Source organism: Salvelinus sp. IW2-2015, linkage group LG11 (genome assembly GCF_002910315.2).
Source record: "Salvelinus sp. IW2-2015 linkage group LG11, ASM291031v2, whole genome shotgun sequence".
NCBI classification, from domain to species: domain Eukaryota; kingdom Metazoa; phylum Chordata; class Actinopteri; order Salmoniformes; family Salmonidae; genus Salvelinus; species Salvelinus sp. IW2-2015.
This window is the reverse complement of record NC_036851.1, coordinates 27,615,986-27,635,333: the sequence shown is the minus strand read 5'-3', so window position 1 is coordinate 27,635,333 and position 19,348 is coordinate 27,615,986. Positions and strand designations below refer to the sequence as shown.

At 42.5% G+C, this 19,348-nt stretch overlaps 1 protein-coding gene across 2 annotated transcripts; it reads left to right on the top strand.

The window, feature by feature from the left end:
• The first annotated feature begins 6,065 nt into the window (after window positions 1–6,065).
• LOC111970108 (GATA-binding factor 2-like) lies at window positions 6,066–18,425 on the top strand. 2 transcript variants are annotated; one of them, XM_070445612.1, is made up of 6 exons: window positions 6,066–6,389; window positions 6,954–7,330; window positions 7,877–8,467; window positions 12,438–12,583; window positions 15,600–15,725; window positions 16,316–18,425. In XM_070445612.1, the coding sequence occupies exons 2-6, from the start codon at window positions 7,099–7,101 to the stop codon at window positions 16,601–16,603; spliced, it is 1,383 nt and encodes a 460-aa protein (XP_070301713.1). In that variant the 5' UTR covers window positions 6,066–6,389; window positions 6,954–7,098; the 3' UTR covers window positions 16,604–18,425. The 2 variants fall into 2 exon arrangements, with proteins under 2 accessions (XP_070301713.1, XP_023852396.1); XM_023996628.2 differs by lacking the exon at window positions 6,066–6,389 and having other exon boundaries at window positions 6,443–7,330.
• Window positions 18,426–19,348: the final 923 nt, after the last annotated feature.

Here is a 19,348-nt window from a genome sequence, read left to right as displayed (position 1 = left end):
TGACAGAGCTGCGTCTGCTTGTGAAAGACTGTGATTATGCAAACAAGGATGAGATGGTCAGGGACCGTATCGTATTTGGAATACACTCACCGCGAGTGAGAGAGAAACTTTTGAATGTTGGGTCTGAGCTAACGCTGGACAAAGCTATCGACATAGCCAGATCTCACGAGCTAGYTTTCGCGCGGCAGCACGTGAACAAGCAGTGCAMGCAGTCAGGCAGACATCAAAGCACACCTCCGGTGCACAGAGAGCGCGTTTTAGAACGGGGAGAGACATAACTCCAAAACAGAGCGACACAGACTCAAAACGCCCCAAAACATGTGGATATTGTGGATACAAAGTGCATGGCGAACAAGGAAATTGCCCAGCTAAATGCAAACAGTGTACTAAATGTGGAAAATGGAATCACTTTGCAAAAGTGTGCAGAGCTTACCGTGGAAAAACAGTACACACAGTGAGTGAAGATGAAATGTCAATCAAAGAGTCAAACGCTGATGAACTGTTTATTGATTCAGTGGCACAGAAAAGTCAAATATCAGAGACAGAGCAAGCCTTTGCAGACATTGAGATTGGAACAAATCTAAAGTTCAAACTAGACACTGGTGCACAAGTAAACATTATTCCTCTGAATAAGTACCGCATCTTGACATCTGAGTGCTAGCTACAGCCCACCAAGTGCAGACTGACTGGTTATGGTGGTGAACAGCTCCCAGTAAAAGGCACATGCACTTTCAAATGCAAATACAAGGAAAGTGACATGATGTTGGACTTTTACGTTGTTGACACTAGAGCACCTGCAGTGCTAGGTCTTAAAGCATGTTTAGACATGGACCTCATCAAGCTAGTTTTATCAGTGACAGCACCAGTAGAGACAGAAAATGTACTGGAGGCGTTTGCTGATGTTTTTACAGGAATAGGATTATTCCCAGGAGAATGTACCATTCACCTTGACCCAGACGCAACCCCTGTGGTCTACCCACYGAGAAAGATTCCCCTTGCTCTCCGTGCCCGTCTGAAGAAAGAGTTGGAGAGCATGGAGCAATCTGACATAGTCACCAAGGTTACAGARCCGACTGACTGGGTAAATGCGTTAGTGGTGGTGGAGAAACCACGCACAGGCAAGCTCCGAGTATGCCTCGACCCAAGAGACTTGAACAAGGCTATCAAACGGCCCCATTATCCTTTACCGACGCTAGATGGCATCACACACAAGCTAGCGGGAGCACACTACTTCAGTRTCATGGACGCTAGATCAGGYTAYTGGGCTATCAAGCTCACAGAAGAGTMATCTAAGCTCACAACATTCAACACACCATTTGGACGCTACAGGTTCCGTCGCCTGCCTTTTGGGATTATCTCAGCCCAAGACGAGTTTCAGCGAAAGATCGACGGAGTGTACGAAGGCCTCGACGGAGTTGTGGCAATTGTGGACGACATCCTTGTCTATGGTCGAACCAAAGAGGAGCACGACCGAAACCTCCGCGCGAGGCTGCAAAGGTCCCGCGAGAGAGGAGTCCGGCTCAACCCCGAGAAGAGCACAGTCGGCGCTACAGAGGTTAGCTACTTCGGACATCTTCTCACAGCAACTGGAATCAAGCCAGATCCACAGAAGATCTCAGCCATAAAAGAAATGGAGCCACCAAAGAACAGTGCATAGCTGGAAACAGTGCTTGGCATGGTCAACTACTTAGCCAAGTTTGCACCCAGCCTCTCCAATGCTAATGCACCCCTGCGTCAACTGCTAAAGCAGTCCAGTGAGTTTCTCTGGGACAAGCAACACGACATTGCTTTCCAGAATGTGAAAGACTTGATCACAAGAGAACCAGGACCAATCCTTGCCTACTACGACCCCGACAAAGAGCTMAGACTCCAAGTGGACGCGTCGAAGTATGGACTAGGTGCAGTGCTACTGCAAGAAGGAAAGCCCATCGGCTACGCTTCCAAATCTCTCACAGACTGTGAAATCAACTACACTCGAATTGAAAAGGGGCTCTAAGCCATTCTGTTCGGATGTAAACGTTTCCATCAGTACGTACAGTATATGGACGACAAGTCATTGTGGAATCCGACCACAAGCCCCTTGAGTCAATCATGAGGAAACCACTAGCCGCAGCCCCGCCAAGGCTACAGAGAATGATTCTTCAACTACAAAAATACGACTTCACAATCACTCACCGTCCAGGCAAAGATATCCCTGTCGCAGACACACTCTCCAGGAAGTTTCTTACTTATAATGACAGCAGCCTCAGTGAAGGCATGGACATGCAAGTGCACACTGTGTACAGAAACTTACCAGTTAGTGACACAAAACTGAAGGAGATCCAAGCAGAAACAGAAAAGGACTCTCAACTCGCACAGCTGAGGAAAGTCATACATGGCCTGAGGTGAGGAGAAAATGCCCTCAGAGCGTCTCAGAATTCTGGAACCATCGTGATGAACTATCATAGATCAACGGAATAATTTTCAAAGGAGAGAAAATCATTATTCCTACCAGTCTCAGAGAAGAGATTTTGACAAAGATCCATGCTGGACACATGGGCATGGAAAAGTGCAAATAGAGGACATTGTTGGTAAATGCGCCATATGTCTTGAACGACGCCCCACAAACACCAAAGAGCCAATGTTACCTCACTGTATCCCAGACCGACCCTGGCAGGTCGTGGCAACCGATTTGTTCACCTGGAACAACGAGGACTACATCGTAACAGTGGACTACTACAGCAGATATTTCGAACTCGAAGCTTCACAGTACCACATCTGCAGCTGTGATACACAAGCTGAAAGCAGCCTTTGCCAGGCATGGCATTGTAGAGACTTTAATATCTGACAATGGGCCCTGTTACAAATCAAATGAGTTTGAATCCTTCACAAAAGCATGGGAGTTTATACATGTCACCACAAGCCCACATTACCCTCAAAGTAATGGCCTTGCTGAAAAATCAGTGCAGATTGCTAAATCACTCATGGACAAAGCAAAAGCAGACAAGAGAGACCCCTACCTCAGTCTCCTTGAATACCGCAACACTCCAGTTGACAACTTCAAATCACCAGCCCAGCTGTTGATGAGCCRCAGACTTCGCTCAATCCTTCCCAGCACCAACCAGCAGCTGCAACCTGAGGTCGTCAGCTACAAGGAAATGCATGAAAAACGTGCACAGAGACAACAACAACAAAAGCGATACTACGACAAGTCAGCTAGACCACTGCCACCACTGAACGACGGAGAGTCAGTTAGAATCCAGGAGCATGGCCTCTGGAAGCCAGCAGTCGTCATCCAGCCAGCTGACACTGAACGTTCATATCACATCCGCACCGCAGAAGGAGCGGTGTACCGCCGCAATCGTCGTCACCTACTGAACACAAAAGAACAACACACTGATGAGATGAACTGTTCCCCTGAAAGAGAACGTGATGGACTAAACACACACACAGCACAACATACACCATACTTACCTGCAACACCACAAGAGCTGTTGACTGACACAGAAGCATGCTCAGCACCATATCACACAAGGTCAGGAAGAGAGGTCAAGCCCAGAGCTGTCCTAGACCTGTGAAATGTCAAAGGGTGTAGGTGGATCGCTGCCCTAAAAGAGTTCCAGACTGTAAACTTGTTATTGAAAGTTCACTTGAAATGCTTTGGTATTGTATTTGTTTGAAATGTTAAGATGTAATTTCTACTGTGAAAGCTGAGTTGCTGAAAATCCCTTGTTCTAAAAGTAACAGTATGTTGGATCATTGTTCAGAGTCTATGTTGATTCAGTTGGTGTAGTATGCAGTATAAATGGTTACTTACCTTGAGTTCAAACTGCAGAGCATGTTTTCAAAAGAAATGCTTAGAATATGTAAACATTTTTTGTTTTAAAAGAAGGGGGATGTAATATTCATATGTGTAAACATACTGAATTATAATTGGATGCATTTTACCGCCGTATCATACTGTGCTATGATTGGTTAAGACCACCCAGATGGTTAGGTCATGGTCAGTTGATCATGGTTGGAGATAGTGAACATGCAAGTTATAGCTAGCTAATAAAGAGCTACGTTAAGAAATATCCTGTAGTACTGCATTTTATTATTTTGTACAAAGCGTGAAAAACAAGACAGCGACATTTGCTAATTATCAGTGTGATTACTCCTGCTCTGAATGCCTTTTTTGTTTCCCTAAGGTACCTATCCCATCTTTATGAAGATCCTTTGCTATATACGTATAGCACAGAGCACAGCGGGAAAATAACTATTGTCTAGTAGCTTAGTGACAATGTCATCAAAATAGTAGGCCTTATGTCTCAGAACATACACACATACTCTGGCTATAGGCTAATCAACTTATTTACATTGCCTGCTACTTATAACATTGCAATAACTGGTAGAGAAGGAACTGATGATAGCACTTTGACCTCCATCCAATCAAGAATGATGTGCACAGCAAGAGTGCATTAAACAGATATTTTTCAGCTACGTGGTGCTCCCCCAGGCTGTGTCCACTCCTTAGTCCATCAGACTGCAGTTCTCCGCTTTATTGATTGCGTTTCAAATTAGACCCAAAGTGTTCTCTGGGGTCAAATCAAATCCCTAGTCGGGCTAATGTGACCAAATCTCGGTTTCGCTGTCTTCTGTCGCCACTGGATCTATGTAGACACATTTCTAAACCACATCAAAGGTCAAAAGACTGTACTTTATTCATTATTAATGCCACTATAGTGAATATCTATTGCAGTCCTCCCAATAGAGAGTGTCTTTGAATGTGTTCCTCGAGTTCATCCTTTGGGACGTAAGCAGATCTCGTGCTCCCCCATCTCCCTACTTTAACTATTATTAAAAGTTAATTTCCTGATGATTCTTTTTTCCTCCTCTAAATTGAGGTGACGTCAGGGAGTGGCGTCAGATAGGCGGCTAGTCGAGCTCCCTCGTCACAAAGTTCCCTGTCATTCATATTCACTCTCCCGCCTTGCTCTGCTATAGACTGCACACACCGCTGGATTGTAGTCCGGACAAGCAGGGTTAGTCAATGAATGATTCACTGTTATTAAGTGTTTCTGCAGGACGCAAAGCGACCAGGGAGTGGCGATAGGCAGCCTATTACACATCTATTTGGAGGAGCTATGACACATATTACATACCAGCTGCAATGTGCTACCCCGACTCCAAAATCAAACAGTTTCCCAACAAACATGCATCATTCTCTCATGTGAGTACTCAGGTTAAATAGGTGCGACAACATTTTTGTAAAGCTTTACCCGCAGGATAACGAGGATACTCCTCTCTCACAGCCATCACAGACCGGTGGCGACACTGTGTCTTTGCGCCCGTGGCTGAGCTGCTGGGTTCTTTGGAGTAGTTTTTATTGTGACCACATAGCCTACTGAACAAACCCCATTTAGTGGCCCTCTATGGCTGTGGACCTCTATGGCTGGTACTTACCCCCTGTGCTCTGCTGACCCGCCAGTCAAAGGAAGCATTAAGATGTAAAGCAGCGTGTGATCGCCCCTGATTCACAAACAAAAAACATGTTTATGACATTACTGGAAATTAAAGACAATTAGGCAAAGACTAAAGACAGACAGGCATCCACAGACGTCACACCGGCCTACACCAAAGCGTCACTGTCCGAAAAGCTATCTAATTTGCGTAATTCATTGAATGAACAACATTAATAAAAATGTACATTGGAGTAGCCCATACTATTTGTATTATTACGCACTTTTACGCATGTGATTAAAAATCTGGCACATAGTTTAATTTAGCCTAAATACAAAATAGAAATATTCATGTGTAACCTATTTATGGAAATAACTTTTTTTATTAAAATATATAGTGATCATTACACTTGGCATCAACAAATACATTTCTCCCCTGGTTGAGAAAGCATTGATGTCTGGGCGGTAGCCCGAGGCTGCATCTTTAATAAAGTGATTAATACGCCCTAGGATCCGTGGGATGAGACCAGTAAGGCCTAAACTCAGGGGCCATGGCTGTTTTCTCGCTGGTGCTTGGGCTGGAGAAGGTGAATGGCATGGAGATTCCGCGGAAGGAGTTGCCAGAATCGGGGAAGGCAGAATCCAATTGGATGTCGCGGTGTCAACGCTAAATCTAAGACCCTGCCCTTGCACATATGATATTGAATTCAATGGCGCCAGTGCTGACAGTTAGTTCAGCTGTATGTTGCTAAAGCTCTATCCGTCTCCAACTGAGTTTACCCAGACGATAACCCTAAACCAAAACCAAGGAAAACAGACCAAAACCAAGGAAAACAGACCAAAGATATTTTGCCAAAGATATTCCGCATAAATTGAGTCAATACAGGAAAGGAAAATACATTAGGTAACTGAATGAAAAGTATCTCAAAGGGGCTTGAAAACGGAATAACCAAACCTGAGAAAGACAAGGTATTTACATGAAATCTATATTGTTTATTTTCCAAATTGTGTGTGAAAATATATGACTTCTTACTCTGTAAGAATGTTAACTGTTTGTTCTGAGTGGGCTACTGACGATTATTAGTTTACGAGCTAGCCTATGACGTGTAGGCATGGGTTCAAAAGTATAGCCTACTTATCTGCGCGCGTAACGGTGAGGATGGGTCGGTGATTTCAGGTTCCTCGGAATGGGAGTGGTTGGGGACGAGTGACTCGATGTCTTTATCTTATGTTGCATATTCACATGCATCACTTACAAAACGCACCTAAAAAGGAGCAGCCTTCCCGAGTTCTTCTCTTAGGACTAGACGACCACACAGAGATAACCACGCAACACCCTGTAAATGCCTCTGAAATATTAACATCCTATTTTTGGTCGTATTACAGTTATAAGTCCAGTTTTAAACACGACTCGATGCCTGTTGATGAAGGMGAGTGACAAGAGGAACTCATCGGACTACGAGTGAGGACCGACGTATTGGAGATTGACTAGCGCAACTTCTTAACAAATTTATGTTTTGTTTTCCACAATAGGGCATTTTTATCAGGMGAGGGAGACGCGTTTTTTCTGAAAGATAAAGCGAAGAGAGGACGGTTCAGGAACACACTGTCCTCTCCCTTGAGAGGCCCCTCTTCTCTTTTCAACCTGTTTGCCCCACACGGAAAGACTCACGCAGACATGGATGTAGGGGCTGATCCGTCTCGGTGGATGCACCACCATGCCGTACTAAACGGCCAACACCCGGACTCGCACCACCCCGGTCTTTCGCACAACTACATGGAGCCCACCGCACAACTTCTGCCTCCGGACGAGGTGGATGTTTTCTTTAACCATCTTGACTCGCAGGGAAACCCGTACTACCACAACTCCGCTCATGCGCGGGCCAGAGTGTCCTACAGCCAAGCTCACGGTAAGACCTCAATTCACTTTGCTAAGTGACTTACATTTCAGGATAAAGTGGGAATTATTGTGGGCCTATATTCATTGAATATTTTCTTCAAAATTGTCAGAGCGGATTGGAGCCTATATTTCTAAAATCAATAAAACAATCTTAAAGGCTTCTTCTGCAAAATAGGTCCTGCATGTTCCAATGCACTTACTGGACCAGGCATCTTTATTTGTCATTGACTATAAAAATAAATAAAACACACGATGACCCAACACCAGAACAAACATTTCTGTGGTTATCATTTCACTGTTTTTGTCTGAATACCTGCGAACTGTGTATTTTGTGCCCCTCACGAATCGAATAATACCCTTTACGCATAATGATGGATTATTGTCGGATTATTGTCACCTTGCATCAACAGGTGTAGGACTGGTGTCCCAACTTTCTCTAATCCTATGACATCACATCATCATGAGGGCAATGAGAGTTGTAATGGCCATATAATTAGTATGTTTGTGTAGGCCTATGTATTCGATCTAAAAACATATTGTTTTTCTCTTCTTACAGCTCGCCTAGCTGGGGGTCAGGTCTGCCGGCCACATCTCATCCATAGCCCGGGAATTTCATGGCTAGAGCCGGGCAAAGGAGCCCTCTCAGCGGCCCACCATCACAACGCATGGGCGGTCAGTCACTTCAGCAAGACCGGGCTGCATTCTTCAGGCTCCGGGGCTTCAGGCGGCCTATATCCCTGCAGCAGCAACGCCAGCACGGCCTCCGCCTCCTCGTTAACGCCCGCATCCCATTCGAGTCCACATCTCTACAGTTTCCCCCCTACCCCGCCGAAAGACGTCTCCCCAGACCCCGGGGCCGCCTCTCCCTTGTCCTCTACCCCGAGAATGGACGAGAAGGAGTCTATCAAGTACCAAATGTCCCTTTCTGACGGCATGAAGATGGAGGGTTCCAGTCCTCTCCGAAGCAGCCTGGCATCAATGAGCGCCCAGACCCCCTCCACGCACCACCCCATACCGACCTACCCCACGTACTCTCTCCCAGCAGCGCATGACTACGGGGGCAGTCTGTTCCACCCTGGCAGCCTACTCGGAGGATCGTCCTCCAGCTTCACCCCGAAATGTAAAAGCAAAACTCGGTCGTGCTCAGGTGAGTCTCTTCTCATCTCGAAAATGTGGCATTTCAAATGTTTGTACTACATAATAAAATTATGATGACATAGCCTAATGATGATGGCATTACTTTATGTATTATTATTATTATCATCATTATTAATATAATTATTATTATGACAGAACACACCGAAATTACTTTATTGGACTAGTTTTATACGCTAGGTATATTTAGGCTGTTTTAGCATTATCACAGGTTTGTTGTATCTAAACCCATAATTGAGTTAAAAAACAAATAGCATATCTTAAAACAAGAATAATATGAAATATTTGTCACGTGCAATGTTTAGAAAGTGTATCGAATTATTGTCACTGATAGCGAACTGGAACACCGTTTAAACTAAAAACAGAAACTAAGGCACATTTTAGACCAAAGCTACTTATGTAGGTATACATATATATATAGCCCATAAAAAAAAGCCTAGAATTAATATATTATTTTATATAATAATCGATATATTAACGCCTATGTTTATTTTACATGCATGATAACATTTCCCCTAATATACTGTTCTATAAGACTGGTCCTTTGTGACAAATAATTATGAATAAAACGTCTTTGTCATTTTCAAAACCTCCAGTTTTATGCAATTTGATTTACTCGGTTAGCCAACTTTCCATTAACGTCCTTAGAAAAGGGTGACAATATCATCACAAAAAGCCTCGACGTGTGGTTTGCAGAAGATAATTGGGATGAGGTTACATCTTATCTGGGTGCATGTTGTTAGCAACTCCTTTCATAGCTGTTTTCACACACACCGGTTTCTTTCGTCGCCAAAAGTAAACACAATCCGCTTCAAATAACCAGTAGGAAGCTGTAGGCCTCTACACACATACACATAAAGCAGTGTCACATATCCACATAATAGTAATCCTGTATGTGAATTGCTTTGCATAGCCTATTGATGAAGAATGGCATCTCAATCTTTTCATCCCCATGAGGACAAAAGCAGATATTATGGTTAACTATAAGAAATAGACTAATTACATATAAAAAGGCCATCTATAACTGTTTATTTGTTATGGGAGGGACAGATACAACAATAAGAGGTGGTGTGAGGTTATGATATACAGTGTCTTCTTCGTCGATTTTGTCTGGCCTTATTTATGCAGCCACGTTTTTAAACAGCAGGCCTACTCCCTATGGGCCTACCGTTTCCTCTTTATTAGGCCAATTGATCATATCAAATCTGCATATTTTTTAACAATACAAATCGGTAATATCAACAGATGTAATATAATTATAATGATGGGCTTCGTCTAATAATGATAAGAAACCTTGCTTATTGTAAGCTGTGAAGACACAACTTTCCCAGTGTCCCAGTGACACAACTTTGCCAGTGTCCCAGGTCTGAGAAATGTAGGGCCTAGCCCCAGAGGAATAATTTGCTTAGGCCTATTTGGTTGGAAGGGACAGGTAAAGCATACTGCCACGCCTCGAGTACTGCCCCGCACACACCCAAGACCTGTCGTTCGGCTGAGCGCGGGCGCGCTTTGGCTGACACGTTTATTATCCTCTTTTGTAAACCGCGACTCAATTACGCTCGAGCTGGCTTGCCCTTGAGAATGACAAACTAGATACAGCCACGGAGATGTGAAACGAAGATCTGCTAGAGCATATAGCCAAAACGAGACATTTCTTTGTTCCATAATATAGCATTCATTTGGCAACTATAGCCTGAGCTGATTGCCTTGAAGCAGCCCCCTATCTTATAAACCGTCTCCCTTATACTGAGCACCAGTATTCATTTGTTCGAGAAAGAAACCACCAACAAAAAAACGAATTGACCATATTTCATAAATAGGGATTAGATGTCTCAACATAAACCCCAAGAGTATTCTTAAAAATACAAATAAAAACATCTGTCACAGTGGTATTATGGTCATTCTCAGACAAAGGCACAACTTCCATCAGGAAGACCCAACTAGGTGTTTGGTAGTGAATACTCCTCCCTGATAGATTTGTGTGTTAGGGGCACTCCCTGACATCATACAGGAATAGTCTGTCCTGTTTCTAGGAGCCTATCCCTGTGGGGATGTCCATTACTGGTGGCTTGCAGGGCCATAGAACACTATAGTGTCACACTATTATGGTGAAGTCCCTGATCATGCATACCTTAGAGGTACTTCCTGTTTGACTAACCCTAATTCAGGCCCCCTTCCTCTCTCTCCTCTCAGTCTCCCCAGTTTTTTCTCTCCCTCCTTCTCTGGCTGTACATACTCAGCATTATCTGGAACCACCAACAGAGGCAAAGGCCCACAAGCACACTAGTATTACCTCTACTAATCTAGACTGAGAATCTGATCCACATCATAAGCAGCACAAACATGTAAAAATGGTTCCCTCAAAAAAAATTATCTTGAGCAAATTTCAGGTCTGCTTAGTGCAAACTTTGTGAAACATTGTGAACACTGTGAAAATTCTGTGCAACTTCTGCTGCATGTTTACTGTGAACACTGAGGCTGTACCTGCTTTAAGTTACAGTTTTAACAGTGGCCAAGTAGGCTACTGTGGCTATTTGATCATAATGTAGGCCTACCAGAGTGACCAAACATCAAAAACAATGGAGAAAAATGCATCCCATAACATTTTAACATGGAAATATCATTCAGCATACAGTAGCAGCCAATGTGTGGTGTTCAATATAGGCCAACATTCCATGAGACTATTTAAAAAAACATGCAGGGTTTGACATTAACCTGTTTATCCACTTGTCCTTCAGACAAGGAGGTGACTGAAAATGTTGTGTTGTTTGATGGAAGAAACCACTTTACAAAATAACATTCATTATTATTCCCATACCATTATTCCAGAAATTATGCTACCCTCTGCCTATTGGCTACTTAGCTTCTTCAAGACAACTGAAAATACAACACTGTTCCTTTCCTTTAAAAAAAATCTCTTTACCTGACTTGCTTTTCAAAGATGTCTCGAAATACACACATTTTGTGCTCTTGTAGGAAGCAACCACTCCCCCATTGTTATCTAGAAATTAGCTATAACTGGGCTAATAACTCACTAACTAGCAAAGAATATAAACAAATGTGCACAGGTGGCTACATGCAGCTATTGCATCTACTTGTGACTACTCATATGGTAAACGCAGTTCAGTTCAATGTGAATGGCACAAATCCAAATATGGCAATGGATATTTGCATATAGGCCTATTGCAGCTCTGACTGGTTATGGTACACAGGTCAGTGTAGAGTATGGGCCTGAGTCGTGCTAGTCAATGTAGTAGTATCCTACTCCAATGCGCTCTGCCTACAAGAAAATGTCTTGCATAGTTTGTTTTGTTTCAGTATGTTACATTGGAAGTGGCTAATATTGCGTTGATTCGAGCACAATTTCCACCTTAGAGTGGAACGTTGATAGAGTAATTTAAAGGGGAAAACTCTAGAAAGTTGAGTGAAGTTTAATCTTGTGCTTCTCTGCACGTGCTGATATTTCTTCTGCACGGCAGTTCAAGGGGAGCTGTGCTCCCACGCACAGTTTAGTGGGAACATTGATTGCAATCACAGCAAAATGAACAGAAACGTAAGAGATAGCCTGCATTTCATTGTGGGTGTATGCGTCCCAGCTGACCGAAAACTGACAGGGAGGAACTTAACCAGATCAAACAGAACAAAGCCTTTTGTTATTCCAAGAGTCTGCAGAGGGTTAAACACACTTTCTCGCTCTCACACAAACTTCACACGAAAAACACTCAGCTTTCTCATACTAGAGAGTAGAACTTAGTAACTAAAATTAATTCTCAAAACTTTCCCATGCTTTGGTGAACCTAGTATAAAAATATGCAGTCCAGACTAACTTACATGACATTTTTCTAAATTGTAAATTTCGCTGCTACAGGTTACAGAGTTTTTGTGTATGATAAATGTGTCAGAGTTGACAGGTTAATTTTATAAATGTCCCTGTGCTCTCCCTCCACCTGCATGCTGCTCAGAGGGGCGTGAGTGTGTCAACTGTGGAGCCACCTCTACCCCACTGTGGCGAAGGGATGGTACGGGCCACTACCTGTGTAACGCCTGTGGACTGTACCACAAGATGAACGGTCAGAACCGACCCCTCATCAAGCCCAAACGCAGACTGGTGAGTACACACACACACACGCACACACACACACACCTGTCTCTTATACACATCTAGATGTGTATAAGAGACAGCCTATACACAGGCTGTTAGCGGAGTGCAGCTAACTTTGTTGTTTCTGCTATCATTATTGCTGCTACTTCTGATACTGTTACTGATATCAGGGCCAGTGCAGGCCTCTCTCTAGTCTAGTCAGACAGCAGTTCAATGGACTATGTAAATGTTGTAATTACTGAAAACCGCCGTTTTAGACTTAATGTGCTGTAACTCCATTGATTGCATTTTTTWAAAATGTGTTGGGTTAAAATTAAAAGCAATTTTTTACATGTTACAGTAAAGTCTGAGCTAACCAGACTTTAAAGCACCTGGTCTCAACAATAACATATGCGCAATGAAGAATGCACATATATGAAACTCTGCGATGGTGGGCATTGATATGATGACCCAATGAGATGTAGAAACCAGAAGATATAAATAAGAACAGAACATCAGTTGTGAGTTAGATAATATTATATTGCGTGATGGCCAGTCGGATTTGCATCAAATACAAAAAGCAAAGAAATACCTTTCTCCATGGCCTGTTGAAAGATAAATGAGGACCCAAAAAATGATATGCATAAATTACAAAATAACTATATTCAAGATATGATCTGAATATTTCCTGTATTTATAACATTTTGAATAGCCCACAGCTACTGTGTGCGGGCGTAAACCTATTTGCATGTAGACTAATAAATCAATAGCATAATAAGAAGAAGAATAAGAATGATAGAAATAATGTCAAATAGCATATAATAATAACAATGAAAGTATTTCACTGAGCTATAATTTCACTAGGCCCATAACCTCTCGATAATTGATTTATTCTGGCAACTCGTGGTTGATTTTTGCAAGAGCATTTTTTCCACGCCCCTCTTGAATAAATTGGGGTTTTGCAGAAATAGAGAAATTACTATAAAACAAACTGAGCCATTATAAGTGTGAGATCCATCAATAGAAATGAAATACCTATGGTTTATAATTTCTGGTAATTCATATTTGAAATGTGGATGTATGCCTAATTCGGGTATGCCTATTCAAATGATTTACGAATTGGTTCCCAAATGTCTCAGGATGCATAATAGGATTATTAATATATTAATCAAAGGCTACGGATACTAGTATTGAAACGCATTTATGGTTGAGACACACATAGGTTATTTAGCACTACATACAGTATTTCATGTCGACTGCGTTTTTTTAAGGACCATCCTAAAGATCATATAATCCTGTGAGCATCTTAATAAGAGAATGGTCGTTTTCACAAGGTCTCTGCCGACGGCACTGAGCCAGCCAATGCTGGCTATACAAAAGGCACCACCGCCGAGACTATTTAGAGACCCATTTTTAGATCATTTTGAAACATTTGAACACTATCGTGACTTGAGCTGCTTAACATTGTAAGCATCAACGCCATAGGCCTAGGCTATGAATATGTGTGCCTTGAGAAATAATAGAAGTCAAAAGGATATCCCTGGACCAGAATCAATATAGCCTAAACGTGCATGAAAAGCATAAAAACGTTTAATAATTGTCACCTTTGACCTAATGACTGAAAAATCCATTCAATTTTTTTCTCCATACAAGTCAGTGCCTGGTGAGTTTGTAGATACTTTTCTGCTCGCGTGTTTTCAGTGCTCGCGCAGGGGCCTTCCAGTTGTTTCCTATATCCGGATATCTGCGGGTACGGATAAGGAAGCGGGGCCAGCGCATGTTTCCGTCCGTGGCGCGCTAACTACACATACTTTTCTATAGCAGTGGTCAAGCCGGTCAGTCCTCGTCTCATAGCATACAGTAAAGCGGACTGGCACAACAGTTCAGGCCCGGTTATGTGCACAGAAAAAAAGCGAGGGCTATCGAGATGCAAGTAGGGCGCACGGGGAGATGAAATACATGGATTTATGCCCTGCTGTCTGTCGGGCTCGAGCCTAGACTTATTTACTTGGAGATATGTTTATTTAGGTTTACACAAATTGGGGCGTTTCTATTTGACTTAATATAGGTAATTTGCACTAATCCATGTTTTAAGATTATCCGTAGCTGTATAGAGCCATGCACTATTCTGACTGAGGGTTCAGATTATCATATTTAGCTATAGGGGTATACTTGTAAATGTCTCATATTATTAAGTGTGAAGAAACCATGTGTAATAGCAGGGGATCGCACAGGCAGCCCGGACACTGGAGGGCCTATAGCCCCCCTCGCTACCTAATCTCCATTCAATAGCGATGCTTTGCATCTGAGAGGAAGTTCTTTGATAGTCAGTGTTCATCACTACTGTGTCTGTGAAATGAAAACGATTTCTCATGCTGGGAAAAAACTGTAGCCTATATAGACAACCCATTACTTTCTTATATGATCTATTCAGCATTACTTTTATAGTAACACATTGTTTATTATAGGTTAATACTATCTAGCCAACATTCGGAGCGCACAGTGCTTCACACTGTTTGAGTGAAAGAGAGATGCGTGCTGGCAGCTAAAAATAAATAACACATTTCGATCATGGATAATTACAAAAAATAGTCCTGTCATGATCTTTTTCGGAAAATTATCCATATCTGTTAAGATACTCGTTTTGTGCGAGTACTCGGCACACTCCTTGTTAATAGAGACCAATTAATTCACACATTAACAACTATTTAGTGTTTTGATAAATATTCTGTCTGGGAATGTAAAGACCTGACACATTTTTATTGCGTACTTCATTCAGTATTTCATAGCATTACAATAAACTATCAAACTGTCACGCAATATGAATAAATTACTGAAATTATATGCAAATCTATAACTATAATGAACAACTTTGATCTAAAACAGCATGGAATATTACATGTCCTCTCCGCTCCTGGCAGCCAATATGCAAATAYTATCTACACACCTTCCAGCTCTAAAGTAATTCCCAACCTATTCTTTCATGTGTTATGTGTCCGTGCAGTTGTGGTCTAATAAATGCTTTCTTCATGTTTCCATCCAGTCTGCGGCCAGACGAGCCGGCACCTGTTGTGCTAACTGTCAGACAACCACCACCACACTGTGGAGGCGCAACGGCAATGGAGACCCCGTGTGTAACGCCTGCGGCCTGTACTACAAGCTGCACAACGTAAGTCTTTCACTGCTAACCGCCGGGCCTGACCGACCACCAGCCCTACCCACACTCAGCCAGCCAGGTCAAGTATATGGACAGGTTGCATTGATTAGAACAGCATAAGAAAGAGGGATCGGGAAGGAGGGAGGGAGACAGAGCTTGGCCCCTCAGACACACTGGGCCCCGTTGGTGTTTTCTTTCTTTGTGCTTTATTGTTTCCATGGTAGGCGTCATCCCCTTGAGACTCACAATGGTGGGACTGTTATTTTGTCAGACCAACTGCGTCTGTTCAAATGAGGCACAACTGTTCAATGTTCAGCCTTGGTGTATTGCCATGTATTAAATTGAATATGGCCTAGTTTTAGGGAATAAGCTGCATACTGTTTCTGCATGTTATTTTTTTAGTATTTTTTTWAAGAAAAATCGTCAAATGAGTGTGTCTAGTGTTCTCATAATAAATAATATGGTTTTCAGATAATATACAGTACGTTATTTCTGCACATACTCCATTAAGCTCAAACATATTGAGTTGATTAAAAACCCTTACCACCATCTCAACTCATCTCATCTCACTCATCTCTCCCTCCAACCCCGTCTCCCTACAGGTAAACCGGCCTTTGACCATGAAGAAGGAAGGCATCCAGACACGCAACCGCAAGATGTCCAACAAGTCCAAGAAGGGCAGGCGGGGCGGTGATGGTTATGAGGAGCTGTCCAAGTGTATGCACGACAAGTCTTCTCCTTTTAGTGCTGCCTCCCTGGCCGGACACATGACCCACATGGGCCACCTGCCACCCTTCAGCCACTCCGGACACATGTTGCCCACCCCCACACCCATACACCCCTCCTTCGGCCACCCCCACCACTCCAACATGGTCACAGCCATGGGCTGAGCTGGGGAGGACAGGGAGGCACAGGGGAAGTGAAGGTTGTTCACTTTTCTAATCGGGGTTGAGGGTCAGATAGGCCTCTGGCTTGAGGACAATGTATAAAATGTTAAAGACATGCATTTGGTGTGTCTGTGTTGATTGTCTTGTTGTATTCATGCATTCCACATTGCGCCACAATATTGTTTTGAACGTTCGTTTTAGGACTATGCCCAACTGAGCATAATACTCAATGCATCCTCATTGGGAGTTGATGAAGATTTGGTTTATAGTGCATTACTGTGGCTTGAAAACACAATGACTTCTAAAGAAGGCAAATAATTAGTAGGAAAACCTTTTGTCATCATTTTGATGTCCCGAGATTGACTTTAGAGTATAACGCTAGCTAGCTAGCTAAGATTGAGGGGAGACCTCCAGATTTTAGCTAGCTAACGTTAGCATTGCTAGCTATTTTTTCCAACTTTGCTAGCTAATTACAACATTGCCATCTGTCTAAAGTACATTTGATAACATGATGATGATGGCAAAGTTGTTTTCTACTAAATATGTGAATACCTTAGCAATGTCATCATATTCCCAAGCCCCTATAGTGTAATTTAGACAAAAAAATCATTAGCCCCTGTTCTACATTTAAGCATCAATATGGCTGTGGCGTCTGTAGATTGTTGATAACAATGGCAGCGTGTGACGGAGTGACTGAGGTGCAATCTATGAATAGAGAGGCTGTAAAGGGTCCAGGGGGTATATGGGGAACCAGGCAGCATCCACAGCATCCACTGATGGGTGGATGGGAGGCGGTCATTTTCCTTTCTATTAGGTACCCGCTTAGACCAGATATAGACTACACCTACACCCATCCCCATGCATATACCGTCTCCCATCTCTCTCCCGTCCTGTTGCAGTGGTACTGTATGTGCCGAGCAGGTCTCTAGTAACTGTGAATAATGTAAATGTGTGATATACTGGGGTGGTGAAGACAGAGCAATTCCCTTCACACTGTTTAATAAATATATGCTGGATTTCTGCTCAATGACTTCTACTATTTTTAATGGACATTACAATGAAAAAAATAAACAAGCAAAGAAAAAAAGTTTATAAAGCTTAATTTGAAACAGTTTATTATTGTTGTTGTTATCATAATTATTGTTATTGTCATTCAGATAATTTATTTTATTTTTTCCTTTTTCTTTCACCTGAAATATTATGGATATTGTGATCACCATTTCTATTGTTATGAATATATTTTTTAGCTGAAGCGCTTTCTCTGAGCTGTTAAACATTTTCCTCTTCATGAAAATAAAGAAATCAATTTTAATTCGGCCAATTACTCCCTCTTTAAATGATCCCCACAGGGCTGTGTGTTAAAAACCTTCAGCAAGGAGACAGAGAGAGATACACAGAGCATAGAAATAGATTGAATAAAACAGATACCCTTGCCATTTCAGCTGCCATATTAGATACGTCGTACAGAAACTGACGCTGTTGTTGGAATAATAATGTAATTTACACGATAACACGAAGCAACAATCTGATCTATCAATCCTATTTCTATGTTTGGGACAGCCTTATTGACCCCTGTCTTGTTCTATGTTACCTAGACTTCTCCTGTTTTGTCAGCTTTGCCATGGTGATGGGCAGTAGCCTGTACCTCTCTGTTTCTCTGTGGTGTGTGTCTCTGTGTCACAGCACAGCTTTGATTTGCTTCCACTCAACCTAACAGATAGAAAACCACAGACGTGCTCACTATTACCCATTCAAAACAATTATAACCTGACAATCTGGATGCCATTGCATACTGATGATAATAAAGAAACCTTGTAAAAATGAATGAGACTTCTATGAGACTTCTTTTCCCCATGAGAGATTCAGGACTCAACACATGCACGCACGCATGCACACACACACACATGCGTGCACACACACACACACCTTATACTGTAGCATACACTGTGAATGGGAATGGGAGAGGAATTATAACACTAGCAACATGTCACTGCAGTATGGGATATATACTGAACAAAAATATAAACGCAACATGCAACAATTTCAAAGATTTTACTGAGTTACAGTTCATATAAGAAATCAGTCAATTTAAATAAATAAATTAGGCCCTAATCTATGGATTTCACATGACTGGGAATACAGACATGCATCTGTTGGTCACAGATACCTAAAAAAAAAAGGTAGGGCCGTGGGTCAGAAAACCAGTCAGTATCTGGTGTGACCACCATTTGCCTCATGCAGCGCAACACATCTCCTTCACATTGAGTTGATCAGGCTGTTGATTGTGGCCTGTGGAATGTTGTCCCACTCCTCTTCAATGGCAGAGCGAAGTTGCTGGATATTGTCGGAAACTGAAACATGCTGTCGTACACGTCGATCCAGAGCATCCAAAACATGCTCAATGGGTGACATGTCTGACATTTTTTCAGCTTTCAGGATCTGTGTACAGATCCTTGCAACATGGGGCCGTGCATTATCATGCTGAAACATGAGGTGATGGCGGCAGGTGAATGGCATGACAATGGGCCTCAAGATCTCATTACGGTATCTCTGTCCATTCAAATTGCTATCGATAAAATGCAATTGTTCGTTGTCTGTAGCTTATGTCTGCTCATACCATAACCCCACCATGAGGCACTATGTTCACAACGTTGACATCAGCAAACCGCTTGCCCACACAATGCCTTACACGTGGTCTGTGGTTGTGAGGCCGGTTGGATGTTCTGCCAAATTCTCTAAAACGACGTT

Excerpts from the sequence above, each read along its gene's own strand:
- LOC111970108 (XM_070445612.1), top strand. The coding sequence starts at position 7,099 with ATGGATGTAGGGGCTGATCCGTCTCGGTGGATGCACCACCATGCCGTA. Across the intron at positions 8,468-12,437 it reads CAAAACTCGGTCGTGCTCAG|AGGGGCGTGAGTGTGTCAAC; the intron begins GTGAGTCTCTTC and ends CATGCTGCTCAG. Across the intron at positions 12,584-15,599 it reads TCAAGCCCAAACGCAGACTG|TCTGCGGCCAGACGAGCCGG; the intron begins GTGAGTACACAC and ends GTTTCCATCCAG.